The sequence below is a fragment of the Gouania willdenowi genome, chromosome 15 (assembly GCF_900634775.1).
Source record: "Gouania willdenowi chromosome 15, fGouWil2.1, whole genome shotgun sequence".
Classification (NCBI taxonomy): Eukaryota; Metazoa; Chordata; class Actinopteri; order Blenniiformes; family Gobiesocidae; genus Gouania; species Gouania willdenowi.
The window spans coordinates 18,072,188-18,092,887 of NC_041058.1; the positions used below are offsets into that span (position 1 = coordinate 18,072,188).

At 39.7% G+C, this 20,700-nt stretch overlaps 1 protein-coding gene across 3 annotated transcripts; it reads left to right on the top strand.

Moving 5' to 3' along the window:
• On the top strand, nucleotides 1-19,024 carry thbs2a (thrombospondin 2a). Of its 3 annotated transcripts, none has more exons than XM_028468350.1 (23): nucleotides 1-101; nucleotides 671-742; nucleotides 858-1,411; nucleotides 1,853-1,934; nucleotides 4,451-4,650; nucleotides 5,692-5,832; nucleotides 5,923-6,016; nucleotides 6,146-6,316; nucleotides 7,386-7,562; nucleotides 7,905-8,078; nucleotides 8,569-8,696; nucleotides 8,783-8,935; nucleotides 9,892-10,110; nucleotides 10,195-10,302; nucleotides 11,250-11,409; nucleotides 11,515-11,633; nucleotides 11,728-11,962; nucleotides 13,031-13,258; nucleotides 13,351-13,622; nucleotides 13,707-13,804; nucleotides 14,839-14,978; nucleotides 16,217-16,247; nucleotides 16,584-19,024. In XM_028468350.1, the coding sequence occupies exons 2-23, from the start codon at nucleotides 676-678 to the stop codon at nucleotides 16,585-16,587; spliced, it is 3,555 nt and encodes a 1,184-aa protein (XP_028324151.1). In that variant the 5' UTR covers nucleotides 1-101; nucleotides 671-675; the 3' UTR covers nucleotides 16,588-19,024. The 3 variants fall into 3 exon arrangements, with proteins under 3 accessions (XP_028324151.1, XP_028324149.1, XP_028324152.1); XM_028468348.1 differs by lacking the exon at nucleotides 1-101 and adding an exon at nucleotides 119-204; XM_028468351.1 differs by lacking the exons at nucleotides 1-101; nucleotides 16,217-16,247 and adding an exon at nucleotides 119-204.
• The last annotated feature ends 1,676 nt before the right edge of the window (nucleotides 19,025-20,700 follow it).

Here is a 20,700-nt window from a genome sequence, read left to right on the forward strand (position 1 = left end):
TGCGCGCTGTGGATAAAAGCTCTCCAAGCTGGACTTTACGCATTTTACGCGCGGTGTTTAAAGGAGATACCGCCGTTCATTCTTTTTCATACTCGACTAAGGTATTCAAACTATTTACTTTTTTTTTTTATTTTTCATTTTTTTTTTTTTAACCTTTTTCATCTTGTCTCTGGATACTTAACTAAAGACAAATCTACAAAGTTGGTAAGTGTGCAGCAGCTCAACCTCATGATTTTGTGTGCAAAATGTGCCATCTTAAAAAAAAAAAAAAAAAAAAAAACCTAAACAATATCTTAAAGTGCTATTATATTTCATCATTAAAGGGGACTTAAATCAATTAAACTATTTGAAATCTACCATCCGATTCATAGCATTCTCTTCAGAAAAGCCTTTTGGTTAAATGGATTTTAAATGGATTTTTAACTTTTATTAGCATTTTATGATGCTGCTCCTGTTGTTTTAATTTCTCCTATGTTCTGTACAGCACTTTGTGTTTTTTTAATCTGAGAAAAGCGCTTCATAAATAAAAATTACTTACTTACTTATGTAATCATGTGATTTTTTAAAAAGTTTTTCTGTTCGTTTGCAATGAGAAACATGCCTAAAGTTTAATTTAATTAAATGTAATTTAATTCAATGTCTAATTAAGTACCACTTCTTCATTTTAAAGGAGATATGATACTCAGGAGAAGTCTCTTCTTGCTGCTCTTATCACTAAATGTCCTTCAGGCGATACCTGAAGGTAAGTGAAGATCCCTGTATTTTCATCACACGCTGATAGGGGGTTGTAATCCCCATTTTGTTTAGATTTGATGCGTCTTTTTCCCAAAAGCTGAATGTACATTTATTTGTCATAGATGGTGAGCAAACAGATGAGACCTCGTTTGACTTGTTTGAAACCAGCCAAATCACACGCAGGACACTTGGGGCCAAACAGTTTCGGGGCCAAAACTCTGATGCCCCCACTTATCGCTTCATCCGCTTTGACCACCTGCCCCCAGTGAAAGCCCCAATCCTCAAGCAAATTCTTCGACAGATCCAAAACAATGAGGGCTTCGTGTTCGTGGCCAGCATTAGGCAAGACCGGGCTTCTCGAGGCACATTGGTTGGTTTGGAGGGTCCTAATGGTCAGCGGCAGTTTGAGATAGTCTCCAATGGACGTGCCAACACTCTGGACTTGGTGTACTGGATCGATGGCACTCAAAATGTGGTTTCCTTTGAGGATGTGGACTTGTCTGACTCACAGTGGAAGAACATCACACTTCAAATCCACGGAGAGAATGCAAACCTGTTTGTGGGCTGCAACCTCATCGATAGCTTCATCCTAGACGAGCCTTTCTACGAGCACCTGCAGTCTGAGGGGAGCCGCATGTACGTTGCAAAGGGATCCATCCGGGAGAACCACTTCAGAGTAAGGCTTTGGTCATTCACTACTCGCCCAGCCTTTCTCACCTTTCACAAGTTTAAGTACAAACCGTGTGGTTTTAACTGAGCCTGTAATGACATGCTTTGTTTAAAAAAAACAGTTTCCAAAAGTAGAGCCCAACATACAGCATCCCCCCATGAAAATGTGTGAGAGTTGTTGAATGGCTTAAAGATCTTTATTTAGGCTACAAACTACTTGTGTTTATTTATTATTTATTATTATTATTTAATAATAATAATAAATACAAGAGGAGATTGTATGTGTGCGAATGAAGATCAAGCTGCCAAAGCACTATAATGGAGAGTTATATTTCCACCTTGTTAAAGAAGTTTAAAAAATAGGACATGGTGTCTATGAAATACACCAAAGTTGTAACAAATAATGTTAATTATGACTAAGACATCATATTTTTTTTTTTATAAACAGGGACTTTTGCAGAACGTTCGTTTCATCTTTGACACCTCAGTGGAAGACATCCTCCTGAGCAGGGACTGTGATGTCAAACAAGGTAAGACCATTTTACCAGCCTCCATTCCCTTTTTTAATTACATTTGAAAACCCTAAAAAATTTTGAAATAAAGGTAAACAAGTCCCAAACATTTCAGATGGAATTTGGAAACTCGTACTTGGTTGTGAACTCAGTTTATAGTTCAACAATGTCTTGAGTACTTATTTTTTATGGATTCAATTCATTTTATGGGTCCAAAAGCTCAGTGAGGATGCATACAGTATGTGGTAAGCCATCCAAACATTACTTCATGTTTGCAGATAAAGCATGTGAATGCAGTGGCTTGAGGTCGAGCCGTGTGTGCACGCTGAACAAAAGGAGATACAGATGCTTGCATTTATTTCTTCTGGCAATAGACTTGGAATATTACACGGGAGAAAAAAAACAGAAAGGGCCAAAATGAGTGGTCTGTTGTAGAGCAGGGAGCTACCACTTCCTACTGCGCGCACACACACAAACACAGAGAGAATGAGGTCATGAATTTGTTGATTAAGATGTTTTTTGTTTTTTTTTCTCAGCTGAAGCTAAAGCTGGGACATGGTGATTTCCACTGAGAATCACATACTAAATAGTAGCATCTAAAGTCAGATATCAAACCAAATATGCACCCAATTATCTACAGATCATAATCATTACAGACAACATAATGGCTGATCAGTAAACTTTCCTTTTTGGTGCTGGAAAATAAAAGTGATCTTCAGTTTTGTTGTTTTACAAGTTGACTCCGAAGTTGTTTCCTTCCTCGATCTTTAAATTTGGAGATGTCTGTCAAGAAGTGAAGAATATAAATGCTTTCACAGACCATCAAGCATGCATTCATACAGTGTGCAGCTCTCTTGAGTTTTAAATGACTCAAACAGACTGCAGAGATGAAAATATGATGCTGTCAGCAGTGGAGGACATTTTGATTTAAAGTCCCCAGTTTGTTATTAATCTTCCCGAATTTACACAGTAAGAGCCACAGGTACGCGCTGCACCCCAGCTGAATGACTGGTGTCACAGGGGACTTCAAATCTGTCTGGTATTTTTGTTTGGGGGATTAGAAAATGAAAAAGATCAGCAGTTTGAACCACAAGGTCACCGTAGAATATCCTCTAACTCAAACTATACTTCAATTTGTCTTCTCTTTGTTCTTGTTAAGCCCGGATATTCTTGAACGTGCAAAGAAATTCAGAAGAGACTGATTCTTTTTTTTTCTGTCGCGGTCTAATTGGGGGCAACAACGAGGTGTAGATCAGTGGTTCCCAACCCTTTTTGTCCTTTGTACCCACTTTGTCAATTCAGGTATACTCCTTCTTCATATCATAAGTAACTCCTCGCCAAATCCACACGCTGTTTCATGGTTTTATCCACAAACTTAAAATAGTTTATTTGACAAGAAAAAAAAAAAAAAAATGCCTTCTAAGACATAGCTAACTAATAATTGTCTCCTATGATTAAATGGCCTCTACAGCACAAATTCATTATAAATTCTAAATGACAAATTATTACAAAACAAAACAAAAAACATATTTATTGAGTAAGGAAAATAATTTTTGAGGAAGATAAGTATTTTGTTCAGCAATAGTACTGTTAGTTTGTGGTAAATTTGTCCAAGAAAAAGGAACATTTCGGGGCGCACGGTGGCTTAGTGGTTAGCACGTCTGCCTCACAGCAAGAAGTTCCTGGGTTCAACCACTGGGGTGGACACGTGAGTCCTTTATGCATGTTCTCCCCAAGCTTGTATGGGTTTTCCCCGCATAGTCCTGCTCCCTCAATCTAAAAACTGACTGTGTTGGAGTCTTTAGATTGCCCATGGGGGTGGTTGTGGTAGTCTGTTTTTGTGTGTGTTGCCCTGTGATGGACTGGTGCCCTGTCCAGGGTGTACCCCCGCCTGACGCCAAAAGAAAAATGGATGGATAGATTTGTAGGAGCCAGGACTGTAGGAGCCATATTAAAAGTGACTGCTCACTTGTGTTTATGTTGTTGTAACTGGTTTGTTGGTGTTGGTAGGACACAACTTTTTAGCAGTGATCTTATACCGGTGGGAGGTGGTTGGATATTGGAACACAGTAAGCCGCAGGGCAGAACCTTTGTTGACTCTGGAGACGACACCAAGATCCCATTGCAATGCCCATGGTGGCACATTGGGTGCACCTTGGTTCTCGTAGAAAAACACATACTGAAGTTCTGAAATGTTTTCTGTGGAAAGATTAAAAGGCACAGTCCTGTGACAGTGAATTGTTTTGTGCTTAAAACTGGAACCCACACCCAGCACAGGGAGAACATGCAAATTCCACACAGTAAGGGTCTGTGAAGCAGCAATAACTCTCAAAATGAAAAAGAAAAACCATAAACTAAACTTCAGCCTGTGGGCTGAGGCCAAGGTCGTGATTGATGCTGATCTCCCATAATCCAAGAGCAACACATTAGAAGTCGTCGATGATAATCTCTACAGTTTTAGCCTTTATAACCACATTTTGTGAATTTTTCCTGCTTTACTTTTTTGCTCTGATATCTAATTATTTCCTCTCCAGATGATGTGAATGCAGTCATTGAGACCAGCGATATTGTGGATGTGAGTCCTTCCATTACGACAAACATAATCAGGCAAAGGACAGACGACTTGGGGGCAGATATGTGTGAACGCTCCTGCGAAGATCTCAGCACAATGTTTCAGGAGCTTAACGGCCTCCGTATTGTTGTCAGCAACCTCATAGATGGCTTACAAAAAGTGGTGAGTATTCAAAGTGCCCTAAATGGGGATTTCAAAGTTTCCAGCGTGGGTGTATGTCTGTATTCACAAAGCCGGCTCCTTTTATTTAAATATTTTTTTTGCTTCTCTTTGTGGAACACTTTGGGTGATGAATATAAAAACTGAGTTTGTCTAAGAGTGGGGGAAAGTCATTAAGGATCTTTTTTTCAAAGTGTGGCATTTTAGGAAAATAAATGATCCAAACCAGAGCGCAGCAGCCAGAAGGCAAAGAGCTGAAATTAGGTTACTAGGTTACCTACAATGGATTAAAAGTAAACACCAAGTAGCTGTGGGACTGTTTATAGAGTCGCCTGTGATGCCTGAACCCATTTGACTTATGCTATCTGTGGCAGCGTAAGTCAGACAGATTTTATCACGTTACATGTGGATATATAGGAAGTGTTCCCCTGGCAGCGATGGGGTCCCGTCTAATGTCTGGCTCTGTTTGAACAGCCCATGTGTTTCCTCTGGGAGCCTCCCAGCAATAAGAGAGTCTGGGCATAAAGCTTGGGAAAAAAGCAATTGGTATGGAAAGGGTCCCCGAGGCTCTTCCAGACCGAGTGGTGTCTTAGATCCACAAGTTACAAACTACACAGACGCACAAATCTTTTGGCAGTAGTTAATCAGCTGACAGTTTCCAAGTGCTGAGGAATCCAACCACAGATTCTCAGATCCCTGATTGATAAGGTTGAAAGTTTGTGCAAATATAGTATAGTGCACTGAACTGAACTCTCTTTGGAAGAACTTCAAAGACAAAGATTGTTTTCCTTTTATATATAGAATGGTCGGCGGTATTCTAGAGTTTTAGGAGAGGTATGTGTTACGTAAGGCAACTTGTTCTGCTTATTTTTGTTGGATAAAGTGGGCAAAGAAGATAAATAATTAAAAGAAGTGGTTCTTTTTGGATTTTCATCGGTTCTCTTTCCATCCAAATGCACCTATAGGTCTTACATTTATATGACTATTAAACAGGTTTGCTTAAGCACGTCTGAGTCACTCCATATGTGTTTGTTGTATGCTCAGACAGAGGAGAACACAATCATGAAGGAGGCCCTTGGGAGGATAAAGGACTCTAAAGAGAAATACAGGTGCTTGCAGGATGGCCGACTCTTTGACGATAAGGAAGACTGGGTAGTGGACAGCTGCACCAAATGTACCTGCCAGGTAGTGCTGAGACATGTAAATAAGTACTCCATTACTACATATGCCATTGACCATAACATATAGCTTGTACCTTGCATTTGTTGATGGCAGGAGTCTAAGATTGTGTGCCACCAAATAACCTGCCCCCCTGTGGCCTGTGCCAACCCATTGTTTATTGATGGTGAATGTTGTCCCGTGTGTATGCGTAAGTATAGAAAGACTTTTTAAAATGCAAAGAAAGGCTGTAAATTACATTATAAGTGATATATATTACATTACAAACCTTTATCCTGCCAAACATGACATATCTTAATATATTACATCATTCTTTTAGCTAAAGACAGTGAGGATGGATGGTCCCCGTGGTCCGAGTGGACAGAGTGCACTGTCACATGTGGAATAGGCACTCAACAAAGGGGTCGCTCATGTGACGCAACCAGCAACCCTTGCACCGGACCCTCTATCCAAACCCGCAGGTGCAGCCTGGGGAAATGTGACAGCCGTGGTGAGGACAAACAGTTCAGATACTGTCTTTTCTCATTTTTCTTTCTATCATATGATTTCATCCAAGTTATTCAGTCTCCTCAGACTAAAATCCAGAACAAACAGCCATATGACATGTGGGAGGGTGGAACATGATAGAAGTATGGAAAATTTCAACACTGAGTCAGAGGAGATTCTCCAAAGTGCAAAAGACTTACTTTACACCTCTATAAATTTGGATGTGTCTGAGTGGTGCAGTTAGAGTGAAGACCTGGAACGCTCAGTCTGACTTCAGAGGGTGTGCCATAAAGTAACGCCAAATAAATCCCCGGCTGGAAGGGTGGTCCACTGAGCTATGACTCATTCCTGCCTTACGTTAAAATAGAACTGATAAGGCGTGTGAACTGTTTTAAGTAGATCAGTCTTAGATATTGCTACTATTATAATAATATACTGTATGTAGTTACTTGCAGCTATTATTACAAAGCAAAAAGTGATCCATAAAGGTTTATTGAACCATATGTCGTACAAGTCAAATACAAACATTGTTGAATGTGAGTCATTTACCTATATATATATATATTTGTTTGAATTTTACCAGGATTACGTCAAAAGTACTTCTTGGGTTTTGACAAATTTGGAACCAAAGATAGACTTTAGGCCATGGAAGATTCCATTACATTTTGGAGGATCCGAATTAAAATACTGACTCTGGAGCAGTTTCAAAAATCAAAAAATCTCTATCTCTCATCATTGGCAAAATTAAAAAAATTCAAATCTTGGTTCATAATTGACCACTCTTAAGGAACTTTGACTGTGTCTTAATGTAATATGGATCCGCACCCACACATTTCAACCTACTGTATCATTATTAATAGGGACAGACATTTCTTACAGTCCTGTGGAGTGTGTATGGTCATGGTACCATGATCAGGATCACTGATCCAGAAAACTGCAGATATCTTGCAATAACTGGTGCTTGGCAGAGGTTTACGCCCTCTCAGTGCTCTTGTTGAGCTCAATTTTCGTGGAATATTCATTGCATATGTTTAAGGGATTTCTGTTTGTCACATCTGCTGATTTATTCCTAGTTCGCCAAGATGGAGGCTGGAGTTTGTGGTCCCCATGGTCGTCCTGCTCAGTGACCTGCGGAGAGGGGCAAATCACCCGGATCCGACACTGCAACGCACCCGTGCCTCAGCTAGGTGGCAAAGACTGTGAAGGAACTGGAAGAGAGACGCAAAGCTGCACTGCCAGCCCGTGTCCAAGTGAGTATTTAACCTCCTAGGTTGAACACTCCAGAGAAGCATCTTTCTCACAACAGTCAGCGTTTCAGCCCAAAGGCCAGATTTCCTCCTGCTTCACTGCTCCCCTGAGGGAACATTCCTCATGTGTTTTGGACTTGGACTCCTGTCAGTCGTTTTAGTAAATGTTGACACAAATCAGCCCAGTATGCTTTCCCTTGTAGTGATATTTGTTCAAGCTGCATTGTTTCACCAAATGTGTACATATTGTTGTTTTGTGAAAAAGAGGGGAAAAAAGTCAGACTGTTTGCTTGGAAAAAAGCTTGTTTGATATCAATGAATACTATTTTTTACTGCATTTTTCAGTTGATGGTGGTTGGGGGCCATGGTCTCCATGGGCAATCTGTTCGGCAACATGTGGAGGAGGAATTAAAACTCGCTCACGTGAATGCAACAGTCCTTTACCCCAGTTTGGTGGCAAGAAATGCATCGGGGAGGGCAAGGACAGTGACAGCTGCAACAGGAGAGATTGTCCTATTGGTGAGCATTTCAGAGATGGATAATGTTGTAGGATCACACATCTGAAAGCAACAAAAAAAGATAGGTTAACATATTTTTTATTAAGATTACTGCTAGATTTATAGCTCATGTTGAATTAACACACATAAGAAAGATGGTTTGCCACTAAAAATAACCTTTAGATATTTTAGCTAAGCTTTTACATTAATTCAACTAACAAGTTCGCCAAACTATCCTTTCCTGTTTTGTCTGCTAAAGGACCTCAAACTGCAATACTGTATATTTGTAGGGAACAGGATGATGTAATGTATGAGATATGTCCAATTATTGTATATACATGTAAGGAAAAAGAGATAATAAAAAAAAGCATTTTTTAATCATCTAGAATGACATTTCTTCCCAAAGATGAATACGTCATTCAGAATATTAATGCGAACATTTTGTGGACATGTTTGGTGTGTCCATCAGGTCTCTATTTTGTTTTAATCATTGTTGTCTGAATTCCTCACAGATGGCTGTCTGTCTAACCCTTGCTTTGGAGGAGTGGAATGCAGCAGCTCTCCAGATGGTTCCTGGGCATGCGGTCCCTGCCCTGTTGGATACCGTGGAAACGGTACCAACTGTGAAGACGTTAATGAGGTAAATATTACTATTCATTTTGAGTTGGCTGTGTAGATAATATTTATCTAATGACATCTCCCATGACAACTGTTTTTCCCTGCTAGTGTGACATGGTCTCTGATATTTGCTACAAAGTGGGTGGAATGCAGCGATGTGTGAACACTGACCCGGGTTTCCACTGCTTGCCCTGTCCAAAGCGCTACACGGGCAACCAGCCCTTTGGTATGGGTGTAGATGCCACCAAAACAAACAAACAGGTGAGCTGAATTTACCCTCATTCGGTTACATTTAAAGTCTTTGGTTGGCTCGTGGCTATCATTTTTGGAGCAGGAGCGTGGATGATGAAGTGATTGAAACAATTGTTCAGTTGATCTAGTCCCACGATAAGGGTGTTTGCACAGCAAGAAAGAGAGAACAAGAAGGAAGAAGAAAAGATTGTTCTCTACAACACGCATGTGGCACATCTCTACTGGAGATGTTAAAAGGACCAGTGCTTGCATTTTCATAAAACCACAAGAAACTTTTATTTCCTCTTTTTTAACCACTGTTAGCTAGTTCCAAAAAAGTTCCCATTGATACTGTCATACCCTATCATAACTACCAAGTATGAGCCCTGTGGGACATGTTGGATGTCACATGGTTACTTCAGTGGAATACAATAGTCTTCTCTTTTCATAATAGAAGTGCAGAGTTTCTGGAAAACACTCTTTCATCATTTCTTGTATAATATCTCCTGTAGACTGATTTGGGTCCCTGCTTCTTCTGTAGCTGCCTGTCTTTGATTTGATACCCTGATTTCTATAACTGATTAGGGGAAAGGGAATGATCTCATCGCTGGCATCAGGAGGCTCCAGTTCAGAGTTTTGATCAAAGGCATCCTCCTTCAGTCTTTTTCAGCCCTATGAGCTCACTGCATGGCATTCAAACTGAAGATTGGTTCATCCTCTGGTAATGAGTGGCAGCTGCAAATATCATGAGCTGCGATGAAGGAGCAACTGTAGGTCAAGTTTGGATGCATAATGCGTCAAGTGGGATTTTCTATAATCAACTCGGCCAAAACTTTGACTTTGTCTTTATTATCCTTCGTTTTCCTTCAGTCAATTTAAGTCCTCAGTTTGTCACAGATAGGTATTAGTAGTTGACAGAAATGGGCTAGGGCATAGATGGAATATGGGTCAGTTTTGTCATTATATTTTTCTCTTCTCACCTAAAGGTCTGCGAGCCAGAGAACCCCTGCAAGGACAAGACCCACAAGTGTCACAAGTATGCTGAATGCATTTACATCAGCCATTTCAGTGACCCAATGTACAAGTGCCAGTGCAGGACCGGATACGCAGGGGATGGTTTCATTTGTGGTGAAGACTCAGATTTGGATGGCTGGCCCAATCAAAACCTTGTGTGTGGGGCCAACTCCACTCATCATTGCAAGAAAGTATGAAGAGCCACTTCAGTGTTGGATATTTATTATTTGTTCTGTGGCTTGAATGAAACAATTCATATTCTGCTGCAATTTCAGGATAACTGCCCAAGCCTTCCAAACTCAGGACAAGAAGATTTTGATAAAGACGGACAAGGAGATGCTTGTGACAAAGATGATGATAATGATGGAATCCTGGACGAGAGGGTATGAAAGTATTTCTAGTTCCAATTGAATTGACAACAACAAACGATTGCAAACAGAATTACAAATACGTTGGCTGTGTCTGAATAGTCCCTCCTATCTCCTTTCCCATCCACTGTTCCTGAAGTGTTTAAGTGGTGGCCATGATGAAGAGCGTTCAAATTTTTTTTAAGCTGAGGAAAGAAGGCTCAATGCTTCCTTTATAACCTCCTTTTGCCTACAAAACACTGATGCATCCTTTACCAAAGGAGACAAGATAATGCTGACCCACAATTCCTTGCAGCAACAACATTTAAAGGGACACGCACACCCGAGCGCTTAAGGAAACTCACGATGACCGATAATCTAAAACTCATATCTTATTATATGTAAGCCATATGATCAGATTATAACTGACATAAAAAAAAATTATCAGAGACATTTTTAGCCACATTATGTGAGCAACCATTCTCACTGTTACTTTCTTTAGTTTCAATTTTGTTCCTCGTAGCCTGGTGGCCTCTTTACCTTTGATTTGTGTTGTGATTTTTTATATTATATCAGCGGAAAGTGTTATAAACGCGCTTTTAGTAGTCCAATTTTGGAAATTTGTAGCTTTTTCTCCACGGCAGACGTAACTAACAGTCGCAGCCATCAGGTTATTACATCACCTAGTCGAAGTGCGTCAAAGCAAGCGTGATCGCCTTTACTCCTCTCTTAACACCTTTCCTTAACCTTGTGACGTCATCTACGGGGTTATGGAAAAGTGGATAGGAAAGGAGATAAGAGGGACTATTCGGACGCAGCCATAGTTGTGCTGCTCTTTAACTGACAATAATGTTGCACTAGATGACAGAAGTAGTGTTTATTCCCAAATTGTGTTTTGTGAAAGCAAATTGTAGTCAAGCTGTGGTTATATGCCCTATTCATCAATCAAGCAGCTTTCTAACAGAACATGTTTTGCTCCTCAGGACAACTGTCCACTCCTTTACAATCCACGGCAGTTTGATTTTGACAAAGATGACGTTGGTGACCGCTGTGACAATTGTCCCTACGAGCACAACCCTACACAAATTGACACTGACAACAATGGAGAAGGAGATGAATGTGCTGTGGACATTGATGGAGATGGTAAAATACTATATCATACATAAATGAAATGCAATATTCTAAATCTCAACATTAGATTTTTTTTTTTTAATGAATAATGTGATTGAACTCCTATTTTTTTTTTAGAAATCCTGAATGAAAGTGACAACTGCCCCTATGTGTACAACACTGACCAGAAGGACACTGATATGGATGGAGTTGGTGACCAGTGCGACAACTGTCCAATGCTGCATAATCCTGACCAGGTGGTGCATTAAACCTATAAACAGGAACACCTTCCCAAGATGCACGAATTACATAATAAATATCTAAAACCATAAATTTGCACTTATCCTGCAGATTGACACTGACAACGACCTTGTTGGAGATCACTGCGACAATAACCAGGACATTGACGAAGATGGTCATCAGAATAATCTCGACAACTGTCCGTATGTGACCAATGCCAACCAGGTCGACCACGACAAGGATGGCAAAGGAGATGCCTGCGACCACGACGATGATAATGATGGCATACCTGACGACAGGGACAACTGCAGGCTTACACCCAATGAAGACCAACTGGACTCTGATGGTGCGGATGTAAATCATTTTAAGCAGTTGCATAGTGTGTATACAATTTGTTTGAGATTTCAGTGGGATTCATAATTAATTGGAATAATGCAGTTAATGGTTTGGTAGTAACAGCTCAAAGCTTGGAATATATTGCTGTATCTGATTCCAAGTTGGTAACAAAACAGTTTATTAGTGGAACATTTTGGAACTGGATTTGAATAGACTAATTGAGTTCCCAGCTGTAGTGGTCAGTCTGTTAGCTAGTTACCCAAAGATCATTTTATAGCTGCTGTAAAGATCCAGGTTGTGTGCCCAGTTGTCTAATTAGCTTGTCGCCCATGTACTCTATGCACCCAGTCTTTGACCATGTGACCCAGGACTCATCCAATAATGCTCCGTATGCTTCGTCTCAAAGTAAGCAAGTAGTTTTACAGCAGCAGGTGTGAAGTATGACGGTTGTGGAAAAAGTCAAGGATTGAGTTGACACGTGTGATGTCACCCTGCAGTGACTGCTGAATCGCACATGCCAGACAGTGGACTTTTATTTCTTTTTAAGCTGTTCCTCGTGATTAATCCTTAGTGCTCAATCTGCACAGGGTTACCTGGAGTTTGTACAGCTGTTGCTAACTGGAAACAGACTGTGATGGAGGAAGTCTCCAGGCGTTGATGCTTTCACACCCCTCACAGCTTGTCAGCTAGGGTTTATTTGACAGGATCCTTTAAAAACAGAGATAATGACAGAAAGCAGCAATGTTCTTCCAATCAGTGGCTCTCATTAGCCACTGGCTCCTTCATCTCTGAGTTCCTGGCCTGCATTTTGGCTCTAGCAGACCAATAATAACAGATTAAGGTTCTGAAGACTATCAAAAATGAGAGGTGGAGTGAAATCATAAAATGATGGTTGATTTGGTCAAGGAGAACTGGCAATGACGATCCTTCAGCAAAATCATTTATATGTACATTTGGAACAGCTTCTTTACCACCCTGGGAATATCTCATGATGTACTTTCTTCGATATTTCCCCAAGTTTTTCAAATTTAAATTTGGTCAGTCCTGTTAATGTGATGTTTTGTTGTGTTTTTACCAGGCGATGGACGAGGGGATGCCTGTAAAGATGACTTTGACAATGACAGCATCCCTGATATTTATGATGTGTGTCCAGAGAACAGTGCCATAAGTGAGACAGATTTCAGGAAGTTTCAGATGGTTCATTTGGATCCAAAGGGAACTACTCAAATCGATCCCAACTGGGTGGTCAGACACCAGGGTAAAGAGCTGGTTCAGACTGCCAACTCTGATCCAGGCATTGCAGTTGGTGAGTAGCAATTGAGTAGCAAGTGGCAATTCATTTTGCACTGAGTTAAATGTTAGGAGCCTTTAAATTTGATGTCACATGTTGTTTTACAGGTTTTGATGAGTTCAGTGCAGTGGACTTCAGTGGTACCATGTACGTGAACACGGACAGGGATGATGACTATGCAGGGTTTGTGTTCGGCTATCAGTCGAGTGGACGTTTCTACGTTGTGATGTGGAAACAAATCACACAGACTTACTGGGAGGATAAGCCGTCCAAGGCCTTTGGCATTTCTGGCGTTTCTCTCAAAGTCGTCAACTCAACCTCGGGCGCTGGTGAATACCTCAGGAATGCTTTGTGGCACACGGGCAACACTCCAGGAGAGGTGGGTCAAAGTCTAAATTATGGCAGGTAACTCATAAAGGCTGGAGCAGTGTTTAGATGTGCTTTTGTTATCCACCCGAAACAGGTGAGGACTCTGTGGCATGACCCCAAAAACATTGGCTGGAAAGATTACACGGCTTACAGGTGGCATCTCATCCACAGACCGAAAACTGGTTTTATCAGGTATGAACTACAACAGCACAGAGATTCTGTCTCAGACACATTCATTCTTTAAAGGCACACTGCAGACTTTTTGACCTAAAGAGTTGACCCATATGAGTTATTTGAAATGATTCCTCAGGCCAATATACAGCGCTTGACAGTATCAATGCTTCGAGCGGGGCTTCCCTCTTGAAATACCGCCCATGTAAGTTTGAAGAGACGGACCGTCTTTGGCCAGGTCATGTGACCAAGAAAATGCCTGAAAAATGTTTCACTTTCCAGTAGTCACGCCCCCACAGGCTCGGATATACATAGTTCCCATGTGACGTCACAATAAATGGGCATTTCCCGACCCGGCGCCATTGTTGTGGGCAGCTGAAACCAGCTTAGCCTCTGTTTACAGCCAAAAGAGCACAGTATGGTAGTTTAATGTTTGGTAATGGTGCACTAATCGCCGCGATAGTTCAGTTAAACGTGGATTCTTTAGTAAGGGAAGTCAGCAAGTCAGATCCGTAACTTCTGGATAAGGACTGGCTCTAAGGCCTGGGTCGGTCGGGCTGCGGTGTGAAGCGGCATGCGCGGGGTTGCCTGTCCCCCGTCCGCCCTGACCGCCGCGCCGACCCTTGGCGAAGGGTGCTGACAACGGCGGCAAGGCCAGGAAGTAGGGGGGAGTGCCACCAACGAGGCGAGGAGGGCCAAGCGCTGGGCCTCCAGCGGCGGGGAGAGGAGGACTGTAGCTGCGGCGTAAGCCCAGCCCCACTTCGCACCCCAGCACGACCGACCCAGCCCTTAAAGCCAATCTTTATCCCGAAGTTACAGGTCAAATACTGTCTGCATACACAATCAAAAGACAAGGGAGGCTGGCCCGACTGACAGTGCTGCGGTGCTTGTGGCCACTTGGGGAGCTTTACCGGTCTCGCGCCAATAGTGGCCAAAAGTTACACAGTGTGCCTTTAAATGAAGACATGCCAACTATCATCAGAGTTAATGACTCTAAATGTAGATACTTTTCAATTATTATTGTGATGAAAAAAATGTATACCTGTTTTCTATAGGGTTGTCGTTTATGAAGGCAAACAGATCATGGCTGACTCAGGACCAGTTTATGACAAGACATTTGCCGGAGGAAGGTTGGGATTGTTTGTCTTCTCGCAAGAGTTGGTCTTCTTCTCCGATCTGAAATATGAGTGCAGAGGTTTGTACAAACACTTTATTTTTTGCATAATCCATGCAAACGTAATACTATAGCTTACTTATCACTATTTAGTCACTATTTATAGCTCTACTTGTTTAATCTATGCATACAAATAGGTTTCTACTGTTTTTGATATGCTTTAAACCAATGGTTCTTCAACTTTTACAAGGGTTTGACTCACTTTAAAGTATTTTTCCAGCCAACTACTAACAAAATCAGAACAAATAATTTTTAATTCAATAATGAAAAAAAAAGACATCAGGCTTTCTGCGTTACATGAATGTAGTAGGTTTCAAACGCTTTGACTAACCAACTGTTTTGACAGATACAGCAGATGTTAAATAAAAGCTGACAAAAATCATCCCGAAAAATGCCTGTTTTGTCTGAAAAATAACATAGGCTTATTAACTGTTTTTTACCAACAAAACAAAGGTTTTGCCCAAAGGGTGGGAAAACACGCAATGGAACAGCTAAACAGCCCGATATTCATGTTTTGTCTTAAAAATAAATGAATTTACCATGTGCTGCCTTCATGCTACAGCTGAGGAATTTCTTATTCATCTTACCACAGACAAAACACAGAGCCTCACGAAGGGAGCAGCTCTACATGAATCTCATTAAAATGATTGTTTTAACTTCTTTGTCACAGATCCCTCCATGTTTTCATGAACATTTATTTTATTCCTCACCTAAGGCTTCTTCAGTGTTAGGAGTTTCTCCCTTTTTTGATCCGTGAAGGCCATCTTGCTTGTGCAAGTTTGGGTCAAACCTTTGTACTTTTATTTTATTTCATTTTATTACCAAAAATAGGTTAAAACAAAATAATTTGTATAACATTTGGGTCATAAACTTACATTAATGTTGGATAAAAATGGTTATGGTGATGTTACTTTCACTTGATTCTTGCATATATACTAATATATGATAAACAACAACAATCTCATATATTTTTGGTGAAATTTTGGTTTCTTGCTGTGATTTTAGAACTTTATCATAGATCCCAAAAACTTTACCATGGAAGTTATTTATTTAATTTGTACAAATGATAGGAAAGAAATTACGAGATTGCTATCGAACATGTTAATCCACTTATCATTATAGCTTGAAAAATAATTTTCTCGCGTGTGTGTGTATGTGTGTGTGGTACCATGTATTTAGAACAAAAATTAATAACAGAAACCCTTTGCTCATGATTGATTGTTCGTCTTTAAAACATCAACATCTCTTTCAAACCTCAGATGAAATGGATATACCAGCAGATTTCACAAGGTAACCATGACAGCAGTTTTGTTTTGTGTGTGTCGACCGAAAGTCGCTAAAGGTGCCGTGGGCACCTTTTTGTTCTCACGCGGCATGCTTTTGCCTACAATGCCTCAGATGCATTGTGAAAGACCTTGTGTGTTGGTTCAAGGGCTTCTTCTTCTGCTAAACTATGAAAAGAATTAGCTTTGCACCCTGTTTCACAATCGCATCCATCTCACTGAAGACACTCTTTATTGCACACAATGCACATGCTGTTTCTGCATTTTGGAACATCTAATGGCGCATCGTAGTTTGAATTACAAAAAGAAAGTGATGGACACTAACCTTTGAATCTCTCTGCAGATAACTGAATCAATTTGGATTGACAATACATTGGAGGCAAAGGATGAGAGGCTTTCCAAGCAAACGCCTCGTCATTGTTAAAGCCATTTCAGTATAAATGGGACTCAATTCTTGATCCATCCACTGGAGGAGAAACCACAGCAGATTCCAGTTTTTCAGGTGACTCAAGTGCTTTTCCAGAACTGAGGAAGAGAAAGAGAAAGAGACGAGCGTGAGCAAGTTTCCAAAACCCCTCCACAGACCTTGTGTTCTTATTCTCTAGATTTGAATTCAATATGCAACCTCTCACATGCTGTATGTGATTTTTCTCAGTTTCTTACTTGCTACAGCTGTTTATTTGTTTTTAATCTCCTGTTTTGCAGAAAAATCTGATCCTCGACAAACGTAACCATCGCACATTCATTTAGCGTCGTCATGTGCCTCACTATCCTCATACTGAATGTGTTTTTTAAAAAAAAGAAAATCATGTGAACCCTTTTTATTAGTGCCAAAGATGTTTATACTAAGTTTGTACTATAATTCATTTTTGTAAATTATTGTTTTGCTACGCTTGATGTGTTTGTTGGCTTTTTTGTAGTTTGTAAATAATTATTTATTTGTTTACACTGACAAAGCATAGAATTACGTTTTACAGTATTAAAAGTAACAAAGTTGTTGTCACACAAACGGATTATTGTAAAATAAATGAGCTTTTTCAATATACTCACACAGCAGTTCAGATTGGGCTTCAAAGTGTTGCATTTCAATATCAAATGTAGAATTATTTGGTTCCAACTGGACTCATTATTGTAGATTGGGACATGTTTTTTTTTTGTTTTTTTTATAGTATATTGCCATGTTCAGTTTTCTCATTTGATATTTTGCAATGCACAAATGTAAATGTTAAATTTCTGTGTTTAAAAAAAAAACATTTTAAAGCATCCTAAGATTGTTGTTTCATAAATAAAACACTTGTACACCGTGTTGTTGCATATGTGTAAGAGATGCATTGTTATCATTATGCCAGTTGGTATTATTATTTGTATCTATACCATAAAATTATCATAATTACAGATTTCCGCAAGCCAGACAGTGACAACCAGTGTCTACAATCTTGCACACACACAAGTTGCAGGTTTGTTGTTATCTCAGCCAAAGGGGGTTTTTGCCTGAGTTTTTTTTTATTTGTCTGTGAACTTCACTAGTGGATGGATTTTGATGAAATTCTTTAGGAAATATCCAAAATGGTGATTTGATTTGGGTATGATCCGGATCAATATCCAGAATCTAATATTTAGGTGACAACAATGTAATATGGGGACTATAGCTGCTATGGCATGGCAGAGGTTTGCGCTCTCTGAGTGCTTTCTAGTTTGTTAGCAGAATTATGTCCAATGTACTTAGCTAAGAACGACCTCACTCAATGGAAAATTCACATCACATTTTGCAGGGACTCAATCAATATACTTATTCTGGATCAGTTTGAAAAATCTCGGTTCATAATGACATTTAACTCCTCAATATCGAGTTTCATCTTGATCGAATCCCAATTGCGCATTTCATTGCGATTTTTTGAAAATCCATACATTACTGTGAAAGTATTAAAGTGTGAATGATGATGGTACCACAAAGAGGATATTTGGTGTTTGTTGGAGGTTTGTGCGCTCTAATTTCTCTGCTTTTTCATATTTTAAACAAAATGGAAACCCTCTGAAAGCTTTTAAGTGTTTTATTTTTCTATGTGTTCTACAACAGGTCATGCTATATGAACTCCACAATAACAAAAGCTTGTGTGCATGTACAGTATGTTAGATGTTACATATATTTGGCGTATATTCATAAACCTTCATAGAGCTTTTTTATACTTAATTATAGAATTCATATATAGAAAACAGAAAGTAAGAGAAATGTCACCCTAAACCTATTATTGTGACAAAATGGTAATATTGTGTGTCCATAGTTTGACCATTAATGCAAACTGTAGCAGTATGAAAAAACCCCAATGTTGTTTCTTGTTAAAATTGTCCTTATCCACAAAATTGTGCAAAATGAACAAAAACTGACGTTTCAACAAAATTCTAGCCTCAATACAATACATACAGTATGTTGCCTTAAATACCCTTCCTTATAATCTCAACTTTTTTTTGGCTGTAACCATTGTATTTCAGACTGAGCCATCAGAAGCTTGAAAAATATTAAACTTCCATGAAGTTCTGAAACCTGGGAGTGAAGGGGTTAAGTAAACAATGATGATGCCAGGAAAAATGGACTAGAGGGGGAAAATGGAGAGTTGAATCCTTGCCTTTGTAGTGTGGTGTCAGGGATATTTGGGTTAAGATTCCTGGAACGGTCCACGTGGCAAAAACCAAGAGTTGGTTTATGGCTCTCAAGATGAATGCTGGTTTGAAGCCCAGAGTACGTTCCAGAGCGGTTCACAAAGCTTGGCCAGAGGATGTCAATGTGTGACACAGTAAACCTGCTTTTTTCTGCTGAGGAAAGTACTCAGCTACCAGCATTCTTTAAAAAGGAATGATAACCACAAGCTTACAAATTCAAAATGAATGTCAATCTTTCCTTTAGGATTTAAATTAAGGAGTCTCGAGGTGCACATTTTGGATCAACGTCATTAATCACAAAACTGGCTGGAGGGTTTGATGCTATGTGTTTAACATCAGAAGTAATGATTTGTAACTGCAACACCATATTGTCAGTTTTAACAATTTATACAGATTCAAAAATGGCCCGCATACATTCCTGTTCAATGTGATTCCCCAAATGCAATGTTCATCTTCAACCACTGTGGTGAGAAATACCAGTCTGACTGGTACAGTGCCTCTTCTGTCTGTATAGTTACATCTTCTACTGCTGACAGTCTCACCTTTTGTGCAAACTGCTCAGTGTTGATTTGAATGTGCTTTTCATTATGTGGCTGAATAAATATTGTAATATTTTAAAGCTTGAAAGGACCTGATTTTCTTTCATGGCTTAAATCCTTTTAAAGTCTGCATTCATGTCAAAGTATGTCTCTAATTCTCTCAAAAAAAATCTGGTTAGTTTTGGATTTACTAAAGCATCCACAATCTTTTCCCTTTCCTTTTCTTTCATATATTCTATGTCAGACCATTTAAGGTCAAGAACACAGTAGCCTTGACTGCATTTTTTTTTTTTTACTGCTTTCACCTCTTTATTTTTTTATGAGATATCATTTTTTGTTATAGCTCTTGGCGTGCTCTACTTCCTCAATGCCTTTATAGGTTGCACTTGTGAGTGATAATGGTTTCCCATGCCTTCGTGATCATAACTTTGAATGTTTTTCCTGAGCCCAAGTTGAAAAGAAACTCCCTTTTATAAAAAATAAAAAATAAAAAAAAGGGCATGTCAGTCACATTTAGCTTGCATGAATTTGTATTTCTAACTAGTAGAGTCTTTGTTTCACTCCTGCGCGGATGGCACTGCTGTGATGGGATTGAGTCCATAAAATGAAGCATTGGCCTGTCAGTAACCTTTCACAAAGCAAACACAGACGGTGCAGATGTCTGACAACTATATCAAACCTGATTTATCTGTTTTACAAAAATAATCTCAAATCAAACGCAGCTCTAACTGATGGAGAACAGAGACAATGGGGATATGTCTTCATTGTCTCTTGGGTGTTCACCACGATTCTTTTGCCTGGTTGATTTTATTCAGGAAAGAAAATGTGTCTGAAATGGTGCAGCATTTGGAGATGTAAAAGAATATATGTGTGTGGTGACATGTCTTTAAAACCCAGATACACATTTTATTTAGAAACACACGTATGTCTGGGCAGATTTCTCTTAGTTCAAAACGGGTCTAATTTATTTTTTATAAATTGATTTTTAGAATTATGATTCAACATTGTTTTTGTAATTTATCTTTTCTCTCATTGTCTAAAGACGTTTTTTGGTTTAGTAACGTTGACTGCCAAAGCTGTCTAAAGACGTTAATTGTGTTTTTTGGCTGGTGTTGCTCCGAGACAGTGTGACGAAGCTCTCCTGTGAATATTGAGCTTGTACCAAGGTGCAGTGACCACCTGGTGCCATGTAGGTGGCAGCAGCGCACCTTTGGATGAGAGATCGCCTGTGATGGGCAGAGCTCAGAGGGAGAGGAAAGGAGT